This window comes from Salvelinus alpinus, chromosome 25 (assembly GCF_045679555.1).
Source record: "Salvelinus alpinus chromosome 25, SLU_Salpinus.1, whole genome shotgun sequence".
Lineage (NCBI taxonomy): Eukaryota > Metazoa > Chordata > Actinopteri > Salmoniformes > Salmonidae > Salvelinus > Salvelinus alpinus.
The window spans coordinates 19,523,588-19,541,550 of NC_092110.1; the positions used below are offsets into that span (position 1 = coordinate 19,523,588).

Sequence of the window (17,963 nt, forward strand, 5' to 3'; positions counted from 1 at the left end):
TACTAGAGGTACTGAACCATTTCTACTACAGCAGCACAGCTACTCATTCCACATGGGAAAATACTTGGGAGGAGAGCACAGAACACATTCATTTACATTTGATCTACCCTCAAGGCAAATGCTTGATGAAACAAAAGCATGTGTTGTTGTGTTGACGTAGTGTTTCATCTTTAGTCGAGGAGAGAGGGAGCTCCGTTTCTCTCTGCCAAGTGTGGTGGCTCAGTGGGGTGCTGCAGATGTTTCTATTGAAAAACAACCCAAACCCATGATCAAGACACCTAACTGCTCACATCCCAGGGTTGGGTGAGTGCTATTGAACCTAGCTGTTGTTTTGTGTGTATGTATGTGTGCGTTTGCGTGTGTGCACTGTGCATGGGTGTGTGTGTGTGTGGGTAAGTGATACAGATCAGCAACTTAAAGTAGCATTGAGACAATTTATATTGGGATTTCTTGTGAGAAGTCAACCCTGTTTATCACAGACAGAGATCCATGCTTAGCTGATTGTGTGTGCAGGCCCCGAAGCCCAGAGCCCTCAGTCAGAGTGCCAGTCTGTTCCTGTGGAGCAGGCAAACAGACAAGCCCAGCCAAGAGCATGCACAGCACAGGCATCGAGCCAGGAAACAGCTCCGGAAAATGATGAATAGTATTAATAGAGTTATGGCATAGAGGGAAGGAGTGGGAGAGAACAAAGCACACCACCGCACGTTGGTTTAATATTATCAAAAGGATGGTGGTGTATGATTAAATGATTCGAGGGAGGGCTCAATTGGGCCACAGTGGACTAGGCCTTCACTATGACAAGAGTGAAGCGAAGGAGGAGAGCATTGGCATCAGTCTCATTCTGCCTAGCGAATTTCCAGGATGCCCAAGACTAAAGGTGGCATGACACCTGTGCTGGGCCTGGCTGGCACACTCTGGGCAGTGGGTCAAGGCCAGGGGAAAATCTACAGCACATTAAGAGAGCCTGGCGGGGTAAGTGTCTGGCACGATGCCCACCTCCTGACTGCTGTTCTAAGCCTCTCACGTAGTGACATCCTGGAGAATGGCTTTTGAAAAGGGGCAGCACATGAACAATAATCATTCTATCTTTCAGTTGGAAAGCACCCTGTTTGCAACCCCTATCATAGCTGTATCCAACCTGCCTTTTGATTATGCGCTATTAATATGCACTGGGCCTCCTTTTGCATCTCGACTCCCTCTTTCCAAGCCATACTGTAGATGTCAAGTGACAAATGACTGATATGAAATGTCGATAGGGACAACAGGCAGTTGAATAGCACCAGTTATTGCTGGCTCTGGCATCATTAATCTGATTCCCACATCAAAGAGGCCGATGAGGGGTGTTGTATGAATACAAAGCTGCCCACAATACAAGTGTTAATTACTTGGTGTCTAATTTGAAGGGGGATCCTTAACACCCTCCCAGCCTGGCTGCTACAGCTCCCACACCTGAGTCATCTCTCTGATGATGGCAGGAAAATCAAATACATAAGTGAAATTGATACAAGCCGCCGGCAGACGAAAGAGCAAGTGCTAATCACTATGCATCATTAGGTGAAGATTTAGCTTAAACGTGTTTAGCAGGAATTAAGCAAAGCTGTTGTTGACATGGATTGACTGCTGTAATGCTTTATTGTCAGTGCTCCAGGAGGCAGAGGGAGGACCGGCATGTATGGGAGGGAGACGCCGAAAGCAGGGATTTGTGGGATTCTGAAGGACTAGCTGGGCTTGTAGCATAGAGAGTGGACAAACTGAAAGAGCTATGACATCTTAGTGTGGAAGAGGGGGTTGCTGGAAGACTGGTGTTGAGTGTGGATGATGGGGGTGAATATGACCTGCGGAGAGAAAGATATTGACGGACAGAGCAGAGGACTGGAGGAATCAGACTTCCTCTTAACAGAACACACATGGAGTTTCAAGAGTTGTTGCTGTTGAATATGTAGCTTAAGTAGAACACTCAAGAGGCTAGCGTTTGAAACAGAATGTCTTTCATTTGAATACAATAACACACGCCAAGAACAAATTACAAAACAATCAATCCACTTTTCATATTGCCTAATGGAGATCACTCTTGACAAGGAGACATCTTCCTTCCTGAGGGTGTGAGTGACAGAGAATTAGCCTGGTGACACTGCAGGTTGGCAGGTTTGGTAGCTTAAGAGAGGGGCATTCCGTATCTGGCCACTAATACAGGTGTAATTGCTGGCTGAGCTCTACCTGAGCCTGCTGGGTGAGGATAAAGCTCAGGGAGAGTGGAGGAAGAGAGAGGAGGGAAAGTGAATTAATGGGTTTGGATGCATGTTCTGCATTTCCTTGTGTAGGAAGTTAAGAAATGATTGATAGATAAAAACATGCACAGTACATATTTGGTATTTTTACAAGAAGTTGAATAAGGTTCTTTGGCTACATCCAGATGCTTGCATTCTTGCAGAACTGCCTTGCAATCGGCGCAGGAAAAAGCATTAGGAAATAGTGCCTTCGGGAAAGTATTCAGACCCCTTGACTTTTCCACATTTTGTTACTTTACGGCCTTATTCTAAAATGTATTAAATTAGAAAAAAATCCTCAGCAATCAAATTTTGGCAAATGTATAAAAAATAAATACCTTATTTATATAAAGTATTCAGACCATTCGCTATGAGACTCGAAATTTAACTCAGATACATCCTGTTTCCAATGATCATCTTTGAGATGTTTCTACAACTTGAATGGAGTCCACCTGTGGTAAATTCAATTGATTGGACATGATTTGGAAAGGCACACACCTGTCTATATAAAAAGGACAGAGCTCCAGAGTTCCTCTGTAGAGATTAGAGAACCTTCCAGGAGGTCAACCATATCTGCAGCACTCCACCAATCAGGCCTTTATGGTAGAGTGGCCAGGCGGAAGTCACCCCTCAGTAAAAGGCACATGACAGCTCGCTTGGAGTTTGCCAAAAGGCACCTAAAGACTCTCAGACCATGAGAAACAAGATTCTCTGGTCTGATGAAACCAAAATTGGCCTGAATGCCAAGCGTCACGTCTGGAGGAAACCTGGCACCATCCCTACGGTGAAGCATGGTGGTGGCAGCATCATGCTGTGGGGATGTTTTCAGCACCAGGGACTGGGAGACTAGTCAGGATCGATACAAAGATGAACAGATCAAAGTACAGAGAGATCCTTGATGAAAACCTGCTCCAGAGCGCTCAGGACCTCAGACTAGGGCGAAGGTTCACCTTCCAATAGGACAACAACCCTAAGCACAGTCAAGACAATGCAGGAGTTGCTTCAGGACAAGTCTCTGAATGTCCTTGAGTGGTCCAGCCAGAGCCCAGACTTGAACCTGATCGAACATCTACGGAGAGACCTGAAAATAGCTGTGCAGCGACGCTCCCCATCCAACCTGACAGAACTTCTGCAGAGAAGAATGGAAGAAGCACCCCAAATACAGGTGTGCCAAGCTTGTAGCATCATACCCAAGACGACTTGAGGCTGTAATCGCTGACAAAGGTGCTTCAACAAAGTACTAAGTAAAGGGTCTGAATACTTATGTAAATGTGATATCAGTTTCTTTAATAAATTATCAAACATTTCTAAAAACCTGTTTTTGCTTTGTCATTATGGGATATTGTGTGTAGATTGATGAGGGGGGGGGGGGAAACTACGTAATGAATTTTAGAATAAGGCTGTTAGGTAACAAAATGAGGAAAAAGTCAAGGGGTCTGAATACTTTCCGAACGCACTGTATATCTTCCTCAACCAGGGGTTTGATTGAATGTATAACAAGAACAGTTTTCAGTTTTTTGTCTCCGTCTCCAGACAGACGCCCCTGCGTGTGTTTGTGTGTGTAAACGTGTGTCGATGCAGGAGCTGCTCAGACTGTGGCGGCTGACGAGTAAGAGGGAACAGTCTTATCCAGCTCTCCAGTATTGACAGTGTTACTAATCCCCTCCAACTGCTCAAATACCCCCCCGAAAAAAAAACATCCCTCCCATTTACCCATGCAGGGCGTCCCTGGGGGCAGGCTGTGCCTTAGCCTCCTCTCCAGTTATAGTCTCTGGCCGGGGCCCATTCCCCCCACCCCTACCCAGGCAGCATGTATTAATCGCTGCTAAAACAAATAGTTTTCAATTGTTTGGTAGAAAGCCCAGTGTTTGCACCAGGGCCTAACAAAATATTTTTTACAAGCTATCCAGTTGTGATTAGGGCTGGGAGAATTTAATTTCCGTGGCATTGATAATAATATTAGCCTAATTAATGATGTTGTTTGACTTTGCTCAGCACTCTGTGTACCTTCTACACAACACTAGCCAGCCGGAGCTGTGGCTGAGTGCTCAGCCATCTCCATCTCGCCCCGTCTCTCCAGTCCATGACGACTGCACACATTTCATGAACCGCTAGATGTCTAATCCCTCGAACAGATTCTGTTCCTGGAGTCTAGAGAACTTTACTCTTTTAGGGAGAAATTACTCTGAGTCTGGCATGTTAAGAATACCTAATGAGTTATAGAAGTCTATTCCTATCACTTCCAGCACCAAGCCAACTCTCTCACTGAGTTCTTACATTTCAAACTCTTTCTTCACTGTTATTGTTAATGAAAATGAGACTAATTAAACACAAGACTTTTTATGACTCATTAAGGTAAACAGCAGTACACAGGGAATAGCTTAGCATAATACATAACTTCAGGTTTGGTCTCACCGTCACTGATAGACAAACAATTACCACCATAGAGAACACAGAGGCACAGTGATCTTGACCCTCCCTGGCCTCCTGTAGGCCCCGTGAAGTCCACTTAACTTTCCCTCATTATCTCCTTAAGCGGTGAAGAGAAGTCCACAATGGAGAGCACGGATGGTAAGCCTCGTTGGATAAGCAGGTGTTGATCTATGCAATTACAATGACACATTCGCTGACCTCTCGCACCCGTCATCTTAGCCACAGACAGACCACCCAGGACCCCAGAGTGGTTCTCAGACATGATTACAGCTGGGATCACAGCCAGTGTGTTGACCCCTCACCTCTCCCTTGAGGTCAGAGGTCAGGGGTCGGCGAGAGGTGGTCATGTGACTCTCTCTGCCAGGCACAGCGGAGCTCTTTAGCAGGCTTGGTTCGGGAGGAGAGAGAGAGAGAGAGAGAAGGATGTTGGTGAGAGTAGATTCCTCTGGGAGTTCTGTATGAGGGGTGGCTGTTTCCAGTATGCAGTCAGTCAGTGCCATGACAGGCCTGAGCTATGAAGAGCTCAACTTTCTCTTTGCAGTAGCTTTAAAGTCTGTTCCTGTGTACAAGTGCAGCCACAGAATATACATTTGGCACAATCAAAACAAAATGTCTCTTTATGTTAAAGTTGAAAGCTTGGAAATCAAGGTTGATATTACCGGTAATATGACACAATCATGTTTGGTGGATTAGTATTTCAAAACAAGAGTCTATACGTTTCAAATTCTTTGTGTTGCAGAAATCAAGGGCAAAATGCAGGTAAATTTAGGTGAAAGGTGCAGTGAAAATGTGTTGTTTTACAGCACGTGTCAAACTCATTCTACGGAGGGCTGAGTGTCCGCGGGTGTTCATCCTCCCTTGACCTTAATTCATCAATCAAGTACACTGATTAGTAAGGAACTCCCCACAACTGGTTGTCTAGGTCTTAATTGAAAGGGAAAACCAAAAACCAGCAGACACTAGGCCCTCCATGGAATGAGTTTGACAGCCCTGTTTTACAGGGTCAGTCATGGTAGTATCGCACCCCTGGAGCAAACTAGGGTTAAGTGCCATGCTCAAGGGCACATAAACAGATTATTCACCTTGTCAGCGCGAGTATTCGAACCAGCGACCTCTCGGATACTGGCCCAATGCTCTAACCCAGGGTTTCTTAAACTTTATCAGCTCGAGATGCAAATGAGAAATTGACCGTCCTCCTGTGACCCAAATCGTCCTCCAACAAACCAAATTAAGAAGAAATAGTGTTTGATTATATATGTATTCTCATAACTCGCGACCCACCTCCCACAAACTCAGGGCCCACTTTGGGTCCCGACCCATAGTTTAAGAAACCCTGCTCTAACCGCTAGGCTACCTGTAGACCAACTGTGAATGGCGGTGGTCTTTCTTGGCCTCTAGGATGGACAAAGAAAAAGGTGCTACTGCAGATGAGAATGAAAGACTAACTCAGAGAATCTAGGTTGGCTGAATTCCGTTTCCATGGGGAGTTTTGTGAAATCATAGGCCGTGGTGATTGGACGGACCGATGGCTGGACAGCGACGCATTGGCCAGGGCCATTAGCTGAAGTGTCGTCCCAGTCTGGCCTGGCGGTAGTCCACTCTCAGCTGTACGAAGGCGTGCAGAAGGTTCCGGTCTAGGTTGGTGAGCTGCTCCCCGGAGCAGACCTGCTTGAGGTTGTCTGGGGCAACCACCAGGAGGTTACACAGGGCGTGGAGCGTGTCAAAGAGCTGCAGCACAAGAGGAACCTGGGGGACAGACAAACCATTAGCATTCTGCTAGGAGGAATAAACCCAACGTTTAACTAGGCCAAGAGGCATTTATTCAGTATCATTACTAGCTCTACATGATGTCAACTGTTGCTACATGCGTAATGATGCTAACTCTGGTGTGACCTCTCACCCGGAAGTCCTTGGCACTTTTGCGGTAGTCGGCCACGTCGCAGATGGCCAGCATGCCTCCCATGGAGCTGTAGCTGTACTGCTGCAGGTGCTCGTGGATGAGGCGGTGGAAACGCACGCCCAGCTCCGTCAGCACTGTGTCCACGTTCTTACCGTCCATAGACTTCCGCACACGCTCTACCTGCCGACTCACATACACACAAACCTTGGAGCAGGCCTGGGGAGCACAGGGAGGAGGTAGGAGTCGGACTGTGTAGTTTTGGTGTCAAAGGTCAAGTGAATCAATGTGCAAAAAAAGAATTAGCAACTTCTACAACTATGAAGAATTCTCTGGTACTTGCGTAAAACAGATGACTTTCAAGTTAAATACAGTTTTTTTTTTAAATAGACTGAAATTCGACAACATATTCTGAACTGCCAGGAGCAGCGTGTTTAACATGGTTTTGATTCTCGCTTTGCTTTTCATAAATGAGACCAGAGGTGGAGGTTGGGTGCAGTTCACTCCTTACTGCGGTGCACTGGATCATGACGTTGTTCTCATCTTCAGGCCTGAAGTCTGTCTTCTTCTGTTCCGTAGCCAGGATGTGCTTCATCTGTCCCACCATGCAGTTCAGTGTCCTGCAGAGGGAGGACAACACCATGACGACCACCCCTAACACACTAATAGGATACATTCACTCACTTCCTATGATGCTGTTGATAACATTTACAACACTTTGTGGTTTACTGACCTGTCTATGCCGGTGTCCAGTTTCACCTCCATCTGTTCAATCACCTCCTTCTTCTTGTGCAGACACTCTGTCAGTTTGGGAGACGAGCTAGAGGAGACAGAAGGTCCATGAAAGGTCAAAGGCAATAAAAACATAACACAGGTGTGATTGACAGTTCAGGCCCCACGCTAACCTGATAAGAGGCATTAGGTGGTCGTTGAACTGCTTATCAAACAGGTGGAAGATGGTGTTGGCTTGCTGGACCACATCCAGGAAGTACAGGTTGGCATTCTTGGCATCAGGTGAGGGGATGGCTGTAGAAAGAGAGAAACACACAACTTTCCTTTAAAAAAAGGCAAAAGAGAACAACAGAAGGATAGGAAGATGAATATACAACACAAATGAAAAGTATCTGCTCAAGGTTTCGCAGCCTTTACTGTGTTAGTGAGAGTTAGATGTACCGGAGAGGCCGATCTCCAGTGCGTAGTCGATGTGGTCCACACACAGGTGCTCCACCAGCAGTAGGAAGATGGAGAAGGCGTTCTTGGGCAGGTCCGAGGGATCTGAGAGCTGGTTCACAACACACAGAGACAGGCCTGATTTACTCTCAGAAATCTACAGGGATTTACTGCATGCAGTGTTATTGTCTCTCCTGTAGGTGGCAGCATAGCAGCCTTACCCTGTTGCACCTCTCGAAAGCGTGGCGCGTCTCCTGCAGCAGGTTGACCACCACCTCCTGGGAGAGGAAGGTCTCTCCGTGGGTGTCAATGCTGGGCCCCAGGGGCAGGTTGGTGCGCTGCCTGAACCGCTCCTTCAGCTCCTGGATACTGGGGGGGGTGAATTAATACACTTAAGGAAAAGGGGAGAGTCTGAACTCCTGGGGGGGGGAGGGGTGAATTAATACACTTAAGGAAAAGGGAAGAGTCTGAACTCCTGGGGGGGGGGGGGGGGGTGAATTAATACACTTAAGGAAAAGGGAAGAGTCTGAACTCCTGGGGGGGGGGGGTGAATTAATACACTTAAGGAAAAGGGAAGAGTCTGAACTCAAAGACAGGACCTTGCTATGATGAGGAGTGGAGAGATGAGGAACGTGCTATTTAAATCCATTTAACTATTTAATCCAACTGAGATCTAACCCCAAGGATGAACAAGAAGTTTTGGGTAAAGGAAGAAGATACTGAAGAGAGGGTCAGGGGGTACTGGGGTAGAGGTGGTCAGTCACTTCCTACCTGCCCCCACCCTGTGGGCGTTTCTGGTGGTTCTTGGAGTCGTAGTAGCGCTGCAGGATCATGGCGCTGCGCGTGCGGAGGTAATCTTTCTCCATTTCAATGTAGCTCTCCAGATAGGTGGAGAATATGTTTTTAATGAGCTTGGACAGGAAGGTGTGTTTGTCTGAGCCCAGGTTGAACTCGGTCAGCTTGGAAGCCAAGGCCGTTGTCCTGGAGACACAGGGTTGCCGCGGTTTCAAAAAAGTCAGAATAGATGGTATGAGGTGCTTAGAGTGAGAGGTCAAAGGGTGAACAGCAGTATTACCTGGTATAAAGGTCATAGAGGTTTTTGAGGTATTGTTCTACATCAGAGCGGCGGGTTTCATCCAGTTTTTCTTTTACGTGGGCCTGGAACACAAAACTGCTTAGTCAGTCCATCAGAAAACCAAGACATTTTTAAACCTTGTGGCAGCTGAAGATTTGGTCAATAGGAGAGACTGTCCACTGTACCTGTAGTTTGTTCTCAAAGATGTTCTGGATGAGTTTGGCCATGACGGTCTCTGGACTCTGGAAGACCTCTCCCACCTGCTTGTTGACCCGCTGGCAGAGGAGTGCAGTGTCTTCAAACACATCACTACGCATGTACGCCCCCTGAACACAGACAGTCAGACAGAGTGAGAAAGAGAGAGAGCGAGAGAGAGGGTTAACCCCATAGAATAAGGAATTAGAATAGTAGAATGGATAAAGTCTTATGCCAGTATAAAAGGCCAGCCATTTTGGTCAGGGAGTTGGTCAGCCAGTGTGCTGTGATAAGATGGTGGAAAACAATGAATTTGAAGATTATCTGCACAGTATGTTTATTAGCTGACTAACCAGCTAGTTCAAGTGGAATGATTCCATATATTTTCAATTTAACTGCCAATATTCCATACAAATGCAGTCAATCCACAGCCATTAACTGGCTGAAATCAGTTGATGACAGGACTTAGACAAGTCAGAAATGCAACAAGTACTGATTTTGTATTATAACACTCACAGCTTTCCAGGGAAACAAACATTGAGACATTTATGGTCTGTTTACATATAATTTTTTGGGCTATTTATACATAACATATATAATTATATTACAATATTGTAGGGTAACAATAATTCTATAACACTAATTCTGATATATCCCACCTTAGTTGCATTTTTCTGCCTAAGTAAAAGCAGGAAATGCATCACTTCTTTACTAATGCCTCTACTGCCATTCATTCCAATTAGAATGGTTTGTATTTTAACAATGGCTACCATTTTCATCCCATTCTGGAACTTTGAGGGTTTATGACATAGAGATCCTATTAAATTACTAGAGGGGCTTTGTTAAAGCCAGACCTCAGGACTAACCTGTGGTGAGACTACAGAAGCACTCAGGTACTCTATACTGAGCTGTTATAAAGGGTTCATGTTCAACTGAACACTGCACACTCACCTCCTGGCACTGCTTGATATATACATCCACACAGTGTGCATAGCCCTGCAGGAAACATAGACATGTCACAATCACACCTGCATGACTTCCACAATCTAACATCACCAAAAAATGACAACAAACTGTATGCATGGTTGCATAGATGCTGAATGAGACACAAGAGCATATTTGTAAGTTACAACAACTCAAACAATAGCACACATCTTCCTTTAATATGGAGACATATCAAAGTGTGTCCAGTGTTTGTGGGTCACCTTGAAGTGTAAGAGGACCGCAGCGACTTCCCGCATGCGCCCAATCTCGCCCCTACGCTGGGCCGCCGTGAACTCCTGGATCAGCTGGCGCTCCAGGTCATGGTATTTACCTAGACACACACTCAACAGATTTAGTTGCCTTTCTTAGCATGGCTGTGTATTCACTTGTTCATCAATCAGCAACAAAAGAGCATGTTGAATGCAAACACTCACTTGCAATCTTGGCCTTAACATCTGCAAACCTGTTAAGAGGACAAGGATAGAGGCATTCATCAGAGAGATATCGGACATTTAAAAAGACTCAAACCCAAAATTGTATAATGTGTAGTCCCTCTAATTTGAAGTGAGTTAAATATATTCTCTCCCTCAGAAATAACAGTTAATGCAACCTAACATTGACAAAAATACGTCTGATTTTTCTATGAGATGGGCTAGAGGCAGAGTAGCAGCACCTATACTGTTTACATTATACCACAGAGCTCGTGTAAAGCTGCCTCCAGGACTACTCACCTGTCGAATGGCAGCTCCTGGGCTATGAGATGCAACTTCTGAATGATATCAGCAGCTTCCTTAATCTGGGAGAGGGAGAAATAGGGGGAGGGAGACAGAAGAACATAAGAAATGGACATCCAAACATCCAGAGAGCAGACCAGCAGTAGCAGCATCTCCACTTAGGGGATCATGTTAAACCAGCCCTCCTCCACCTCCTCCCTGTACACCACGGAGTTGATAACAAGCAGCCGCCGCTCACCTGGCTAACAGCATCCACATCAGCCCTGAGTTAGCAGGATATCCAACTCTGTATTGGCATGCCTCCTTTGAAGGCACGCTGTAATCCCACAGGAGCCTAAATCGCCTTCAATAATCTGTCCGGCCAGGGATATCTCTCTAAAGAGGGGCCCTGTCGAGAACCACCCACTCCCCCCACCCGACATACACACGCTGGCTGAAAACCCCAGACCTAGGACAGGCCCGCCGTCCGCAACTTCCCGGTTCCTGCAGATGCCTGCCTCAGCTAACATTATTACTCCGCTCCCGTGAGGAGGATCCAGCCTTTCTGCTCGGCGAAGGTTTTCTAAGTATCTGTCCCCCAGCTAAGATTAGCTAAATCCCATGTAAGTAATGTAGCCGTCTCTCTGCAGTCAGGGTTTAGCAGCACTTGTCTCCACGCTGGCGGCCCAGCCCTCCCTTTCAGAAGGATTAGCAGAGCCTTCCCCCTTCAGCTATTCACTCGCAGCTTTCCTCTTTCCTCCTCGTCTGGAGGTATGCTCAGAAAAAGGGATCTGTCTGCAATTTCCACATCATGCCTCTCTGGAAGCATTCTCATCCTATGTCCAGCTCCCGTCTCAGATTGATTACTGTTTTCCCACTAAAAGGAATTCATTGAGAGAATCACAAACTCTTCAAAACAGCTGTAATATTCTGATAATACACTATCAAATTTTTGAGGGTTGATAGTGAGGTAGCTCAGATTGTTTTGAACCCTATAGACGGGTTAGCGGACCACGTCACAAAAACAATGCGAGCGCTTCAATGGGGCAGAAGGCTGTGGTGTGTTGCTGTGATTCTGGATGGCCAGATAGCTAACAACAAGGACAAGAAACTGCCATGTTGAGAAACATAGGTGGCTCATTTCAACTCATTGTACACTATATATACACAAAAGTATGTGGACACCTTCAAATTTGTGGATTCGGCTATTTCAGCCACACCCGTTGCTGACAGGTGTATAACATCAAGCACACAGTCATGCATTTTCCTTAGACAAACATCGGCAGAATGGCCCGTACTGAAGAGCTCAGTGACTTTCAACATGGCAGTCATAGGATGCCACCTTTCCAACAACTCAGGTAGTCAAATTTCTACCCTGCTAGAGCTGCCCCGGTCAACTGTAACTGTTCTGTTATCGTGAAGTGGAAACGTCTAGGAGCAATGATGGCTCAGCCACGAAGCGGTAGGGCAAACAAGCTCACAGAACAGGACCGCCGAGTGCTGAAGCGCGTGGCATGTAAAAATCGTCTGTCCTCAGTTGCAACACTCACTCCCGAGTTCTAAACTGCATCTGGCAGCAAAGTCAGCACAAGAACTCTACGTAGGGAGCTTAATGAAATGGGTTTCCATGGCCGAGCAGCCGCACACAAGCCTAAGATCACTGTGCGCAATGCCAAGTGTCAGCTGGAGTGATGTAAAGCTTGTCGCCATTGGAGCAGTGGAAACGTGTTCTCTGGAGTGATGAATCCCGCTTCACCATCTGGCAGTCCGACGGACGAATCTGGATTTGGCGGATGCCATGAGAACGCAACCTGCCCCAATGCATAGTGCCAACTGTAAGGTTTGGTGGAGGAGGAATAATGGTCTGGGGCTATTTTTCATGGTTCGGGCTAGGCCCCTTAGTTCCAATGAAAGGAAATCGTAACGCTAAAGCATACAATGACATTCTAGACGATTCTGTGCTTCCCCAAACTGTTGCCACAAAGTTGGAAGGCCCTTTCCTGTTTCAGCATGACAATTCCCCCGTGCACAAAGCGAGGTCCATACAGAAATGGTTTGTGGAGATCGTTGTGGAAGAAATTGACTGGCCTGTTGAGCCCTGACCACAACCCCATCGAACATCTTTGGGATGAATTGGGACGCTGACTGCGAGCCAGGCCTAATCTCCCAACATCAGTGCCCGACCTCACTAATGCTCTTGTGGCTGAATGGAAGCAAGTCCCCGCAGTAATGTTCCCACATCTAGTGGAAAGCCTTCCCAGAAGTGTGGAGGCTGTTATAGCAGCAAAGGTGGGACCAACTCCATATTAATTCCCATGATTTTGGAATGAGATGCTCGATGAGCAGGTGTCCACATACACTACATGACCAAAAGTATCGTGTTACTGATACTGTCACTTTTTTGGGGGTGTTTGACTGTTGTCACGTCTATGCTAATAAGGCTAAAATTTGTTAGCTAGCTAAACAACAACCGGAGAAATGTCTTTGAGACAACAAATGCTAATTGTGCAAATCAATTTGTTTTCAATAAACATTGGAGATGAAATATAGTTTACATGTTGTCAACAATCTACGTCAACCCTGTCTGTTTTGCCCCATAGTTGCACATGCATCGGTTGTTGCTAAACAACCAACCCATCATTAGGAAACATAGATTAATTAGGCCCAGTCTACCTTGCACCTTAAGGCAATTATGCCAGACATGAGCATGTTGACATCCATACCAGTCAATCCGCTAGCTATTGTCAAGAAGTAAATGCGAGTATATTAATCCAAATTAGCTAAGGGTTTCAATTAAAGGGATCAATTCCACAAATTAAAATGGGTGGTTACTTCATAATCCTGTTCATTAACTAATTTCAGTTCTTAATATCTTTCACTGCTGTAGTGTTTTTTTTGTTTTCAATGGTCAAACTCAATCTTTTTTGAAAAGATAAAAAGGTTCATCTCTTTAGGACTACATGTGGGTGGATGGTAGTGTATGTATCCTGACTTTTTCTGGGTTGTTGAAGACATCACTGCGCAGCTCCCCATCCAGGAACTCATTAAAGTAGGTCATGAGACGCTGGGCCTCCACAGCCCTCTGCCTGGGCGTGTTCACGCCCTCCAGCTGGTCGCCAAGGTGACACACCTTGGTGGCCACATAGCTGATGTGCTCGTCCAACTCCTGGAAGTGCTGGAAGGCTACCTGTATGGAGACAGAGAGTTGTGCAAAAAGAAGTCACATGTTAAGTGACATGATTGATGAATGTGGATAAAACACACTCCTGTCTACAGGAGAAACTCCTGGGGATTTGGGGTTGTGGTGGGTGGTTAAGGGTCCGATGGGCCGTGAAGCTGACCTGGTTGCTCCTCTGTAAGTCCTGCACTTTGTGGGCAAACTCCTTGGCTTCTCTGTGACACTGGTGCTCCAACTTCTCCACCCGCCGCTGGATCTTCTCATCCAGATGCTTCAGCTCCTCTATATGGTTCTCAAACTCCTCCAGCAGCCTGGAAGGGAAGCAGGACAAGGGCTTTAACACACTGCAGGCATACCTCACATTGGTCTAGAGTAAACACTCTATAGCCATAAGTCCACTTACAGTACAAGCTGGCCTTCAACAGTCTTCATTGATCTATAGTCATGAGTTTTACAGCAAACAAAGGGTAGGGAAAAAATGCCTTACTATATTACTAGCATGAGTGATTGAGTAATACGGGGTTAGATTTGTCCTACTAACCTTACACTCGCTCTGTTAATATTTATAAATAGCATTGGGGGCTTAATTCTTGGGTCCCCAGATTTCAGAATCTCTACAAACTGGAAGCTTCGTCAGCTGCATTTAAAGTGAGGACTGTGGAGCAAATGTTGTAAGTCAGCACCATATTTAACAGAGTAGGAAACATCCCAAAATGATGAGTATATAATCTTTTGGCTAATTCTTTAGGCAGTGGCTACAGCTTAGGCACATCGCCCATCCCTTCCCAACGCACATACATTCCCTCTCTGTCAGTTACTGTATGACTCAGAACTTGGTGGCCTCCCATAATGCTCTGCCTCAGAGTTATCTTTAATGGAGGTTTAAATAAAGCTTGCTGTATGGTTGAGACTAGAGCCATGATTACAGTGAGTCTCAATAAAGCCATGTCTTTAGTACAAGACTACCTTTTGGGGTCGAATGCCTCTGCTCCTCCTTTGGACCCTCCTCCAGGGGTTCTCCAGGCCAACCTCTCTATGTACTCGTCTGCATCAAAGGGCTCCTGTGAATCATATCATATCACAAACACAGTAAATCAGTGTAAATGGTGTGTATCTTACATGACATGAGCAATACTGGACCTAGCTGAGGAACGCTCAACTCTGTTCTCTTATATCGAGGTGGGGTTGAGTTTTTATAACTGGGTCGCAAGATTTGAGTCACCATCATTCAATTCCTGTAAAAATGTAAATTCTGAAAACACTTACCTGTACCTATGTTTGTTCTGTACAACTGCTGGAATTCTAAGTAAACTGAAATCACTTCAAAAAGTAGGCTACCTGCCAGTTCGATTTACCATAATAATTCCTTAATAATTTTGCCTACTATAATTAATATAGGTTTCTGCTTACATTTGGAAGGCCATATTATAATTTCCGACATTTGGTAGGCCATTTGTTTGTCACCTATAGTTTGATACATGCAGCTTTTCTTCTTTCATAACTTGTTGCCCCAGAAGACCAAATAAAGTAGTGATCACCAGAATAATGTCTTACATCGATGGAATGAATGCATTTGTAATCTAGTTAACGCTGGTAAAATTGTCTGTTTTGTTTAGTGACCGGGGAGAAAACAGTGGAAAGATTGGTCGTGTGCAAAATGTCCAAATGTCATCAGCTTGACCAGTTTTAAGGAAATGAAAAGCTGAGAAAAATACCAAAACACGTTTCTGATAAGACTTCAGTTTGGGTGCATATTTGATGTGGTTGAAATAGTGTCTGATGGCAAAACAGTGTCAAAGATAACACATTACACACGCATTTGCATTTTCTCAACAGATGCTGAAAGAAAAACATAATATTTATCCACTGCTGTTCCCGAGACAAAATTAACATTTGTTGTATAATTACACTGCAAGAAATGAATAATTATCCAGGAGTTAATATTATATTACGCTATATGTGAGAGGTTAGACTCAGAGGCCGACACTCAGTGTCCATATTTCAGTGACTAACCCATATAAACGTAAATGAAGAATATTATGTTTATTCATGTTTACAGGGATACCCATGAGCATGATATCAAAGGTGCATGTAAACAGCATTTCCCGAATAAGACCTTAAACGGGATATGAGCTACTATCCGTAATAATATGCGCATGTAAACGTAGTCACTGCTTATAGCTAACACTGGGCTAGCCCATTCAGACGGTAGTACATTGGGCCAACACTGGGCGTGACAAGCTAGCCAATGCAACTGTACACCAGTATACAATAACAAAAAACATAGAAGCTAGGATTAACATTCACTGCTGGAAAGGCTCTGTTGGTCAACATATGTAGGTAACGTTAGCTACATGTTTAACAATATCACATCAACATATCCCTGGATAAACACAGCACTGTCAACTGTATAGCGAGTGGTAGCTGGCTAGATGATGGCAGCTTCCTTTCAAAAACGCGATTCACACTCATTATAGTTATCTGGCTAGCTAGCTATAGCTAACGTTAGCCAGCTAACTATAGCCTAATCGGTTAAACAATCGGCTGGCTAGCTTGCTAGCTCGGACTTCTCTTCATATGGATGTATAGCTAGCACTGACTTCTCCATTCTCCACCTAGCTAACATTAGCTAGCTACCTAGAACTAGCAGACAGCTATCCCAACAATACTAGAACATACAGTTCAATTTACCTCGAATAGTTGAGCAGTCGTTGACATGTTTTACTTCGATTTGCAATGTAGAAATTGCAATTCAGGCAACCTAACAGTCGGGTATGACAGACAACTGATTGATCAGCTGGATTTATCTTTTGCCCTTTATTGACAACAGTTACACAGCTCTACTTCCTGTATCCAAAGCAATACAAATCCTGAGCTGAAGAAAAAAAAAAGTTTGGGACTGATCGTTGCCAAAATACACTGCGTAAAACGCACGCACCAAATGATTCTTGATTGGTCCAGGCAGTCACATTATTATAAAAATAGGAAGTACAGTTTGCAATGAAAATAGAACGCAACAGAATGTTAATTTGATAGAACATCAGCCGTGTAAGTTTAAAATGAAACAATATTGCATTATTTTTTCCTTTGTTTATTTTAGGATTTTACTCATAGATGTATCACTGAAGAGTCCTGGTTACCATAATTATTCATAACCTCAATCACAGTCAATAACAGTCATTACTGGCCAAAATGAGTGTGAGGGCATTGTGGATTATACAGTAACGTTATATACGAGAGGGGGAATCTGTAGTGTGTTTTTCCAGATTTGTAATGCTTTTTTTTCTTATTTTCCCTGATTGTACTGTGCATGTACTCATTTTTATTATTCTACTTTCAACACTGTCAGCAGGCTATGTCATCTTGTGATTGTGCAGTATTTTGTCTTCTTCTCTAACACATGCGATACCCAACAGTGGAGCAGCGTGCTAAGTGTCTGGCCGGCTCCCTGTGTGTGTCTGTCCCAGAGGATGTTCGTGTGCTCCAGCTTCTACTCACAGCTCCTATTACTCACAAACCCTGACAAACTGTACATGGCTCTATGAGATAACTGTCTCCACCAGCAGCGCTCGCCAGCTATGAAGCTGCATGTGGAGGGTTCCAGTGGAGGGGTCCTCTGGCCAGTGTTGGCCATTTGCCCCTGGTGGATGGGCCCTTCCTCCTCTGGCCAGGCTGTTCTCTGTCTCACAGGACCTCACACTGTTGTCGGACCTGCAGGCTTTCCTCTGTGGGTCTGGGAGTAGGCCTGACAGTGAAGGGCTGGCCTCTCACCTGGCCATGATACCCTCTATCTTCCTGCAGGTCTGCCCCTTTGGGACCCCCCTGGACATCCCTCAGCCAGGGGCCTCATCGGCATCAGCAATGCCCTCTCCTGCAAGGATCCAGAAACACCAAGCCTAGAAAACGGCTGCAGCATGGTGGGGATGTGGTGAATGTAGCTCTATCGGAGATGATACGCTCCATGCAGTATGGAAACTGCACAGTGTCTACGGCACAGTGAATTGCAAGGTGAGCACAGTAATATCGTTTATGTCTATGGTACAGTAAATGT

At 45.2% G+C, this 17,963-nt stretch overlaps 1 protein-coding gene and 1 pseudogene across 1 annotated transcript; one reads left to right on the top strand and one right to left on the bottom strand.

Annotated features, from left to right (window-relative positions):
- Nucleotides 1-4,591: 4,591 nt before the first annotated feature.
- LOC139553558 (exocyst complex component 5-like) lies at nt 4,592-16,810 on the bottom strand. The gene is made up of 18 exons (XM_071366026.1): nt 16,604-16,810; nt 14,879-14,973; nt 14,076-14,223; nt 13,727-13,921; nt 10,753-10,817; nt 10,456-10,484; nt 10,243-10,352; nt 9,989-10,033; nt 9,028-9,168; nt 8,843-8,925; nt 8,539-8,748; nt 7,989-8,136; nt 7,771-7,879; nt 7,503-7,623; nt 7,331-7,417; nt 7,109-7,217; nt 6,601-6,816; nt 4,592-6,446 (listed from the first exon to the last, which is right to left on the bottom strand). The coding sequence occupies exons 1-18, from the start codon at nt 16,628-16,630 to the stop codon at nt 6,258-6,260; spliced, it is 2,127 nt and encodes a 708-aa protein (XP_071222127.1). The 5' UTR covers nt 16,631-16,810; the 3' UTR covers nt 4,592-6,257.
- A 168-nt stretch (nt 16,811-16,978) lies between these two features.
- LOC139553559 (AP-5 complex subunit mu-1-like) lies at nt 16,979-17,915 on the top strand (annotated as a pseudogene).
- The last annotated feature ends 48 nt before the right edge of the window (nt 17,916-17,963 follow it).

Excerpts from the sequence above, each read along its gene's own strand:
- LOC139553558 (XM_071366026.1), bottom strand. The coding sequence starts at position 16,630 with ATGTCAACGACTGCTCAACTATTCGAG. Across the intron at positions 10,353-10,455 it reads TGTTAAGGCCAAGATTGCAA|GTAAATACCATGACCTGGAG; the intron begins GTGAGTGTTTGC and ends GTGTGTGTCTAG. Across the intron at positions 7,880-7,988 it reads CTTTCGAGAGGTGCAACAGG|CTCTCAGATCCCTCGGACCT; the intron begins GTAAGGCTGCTA and ends GTTGTGAACCAG.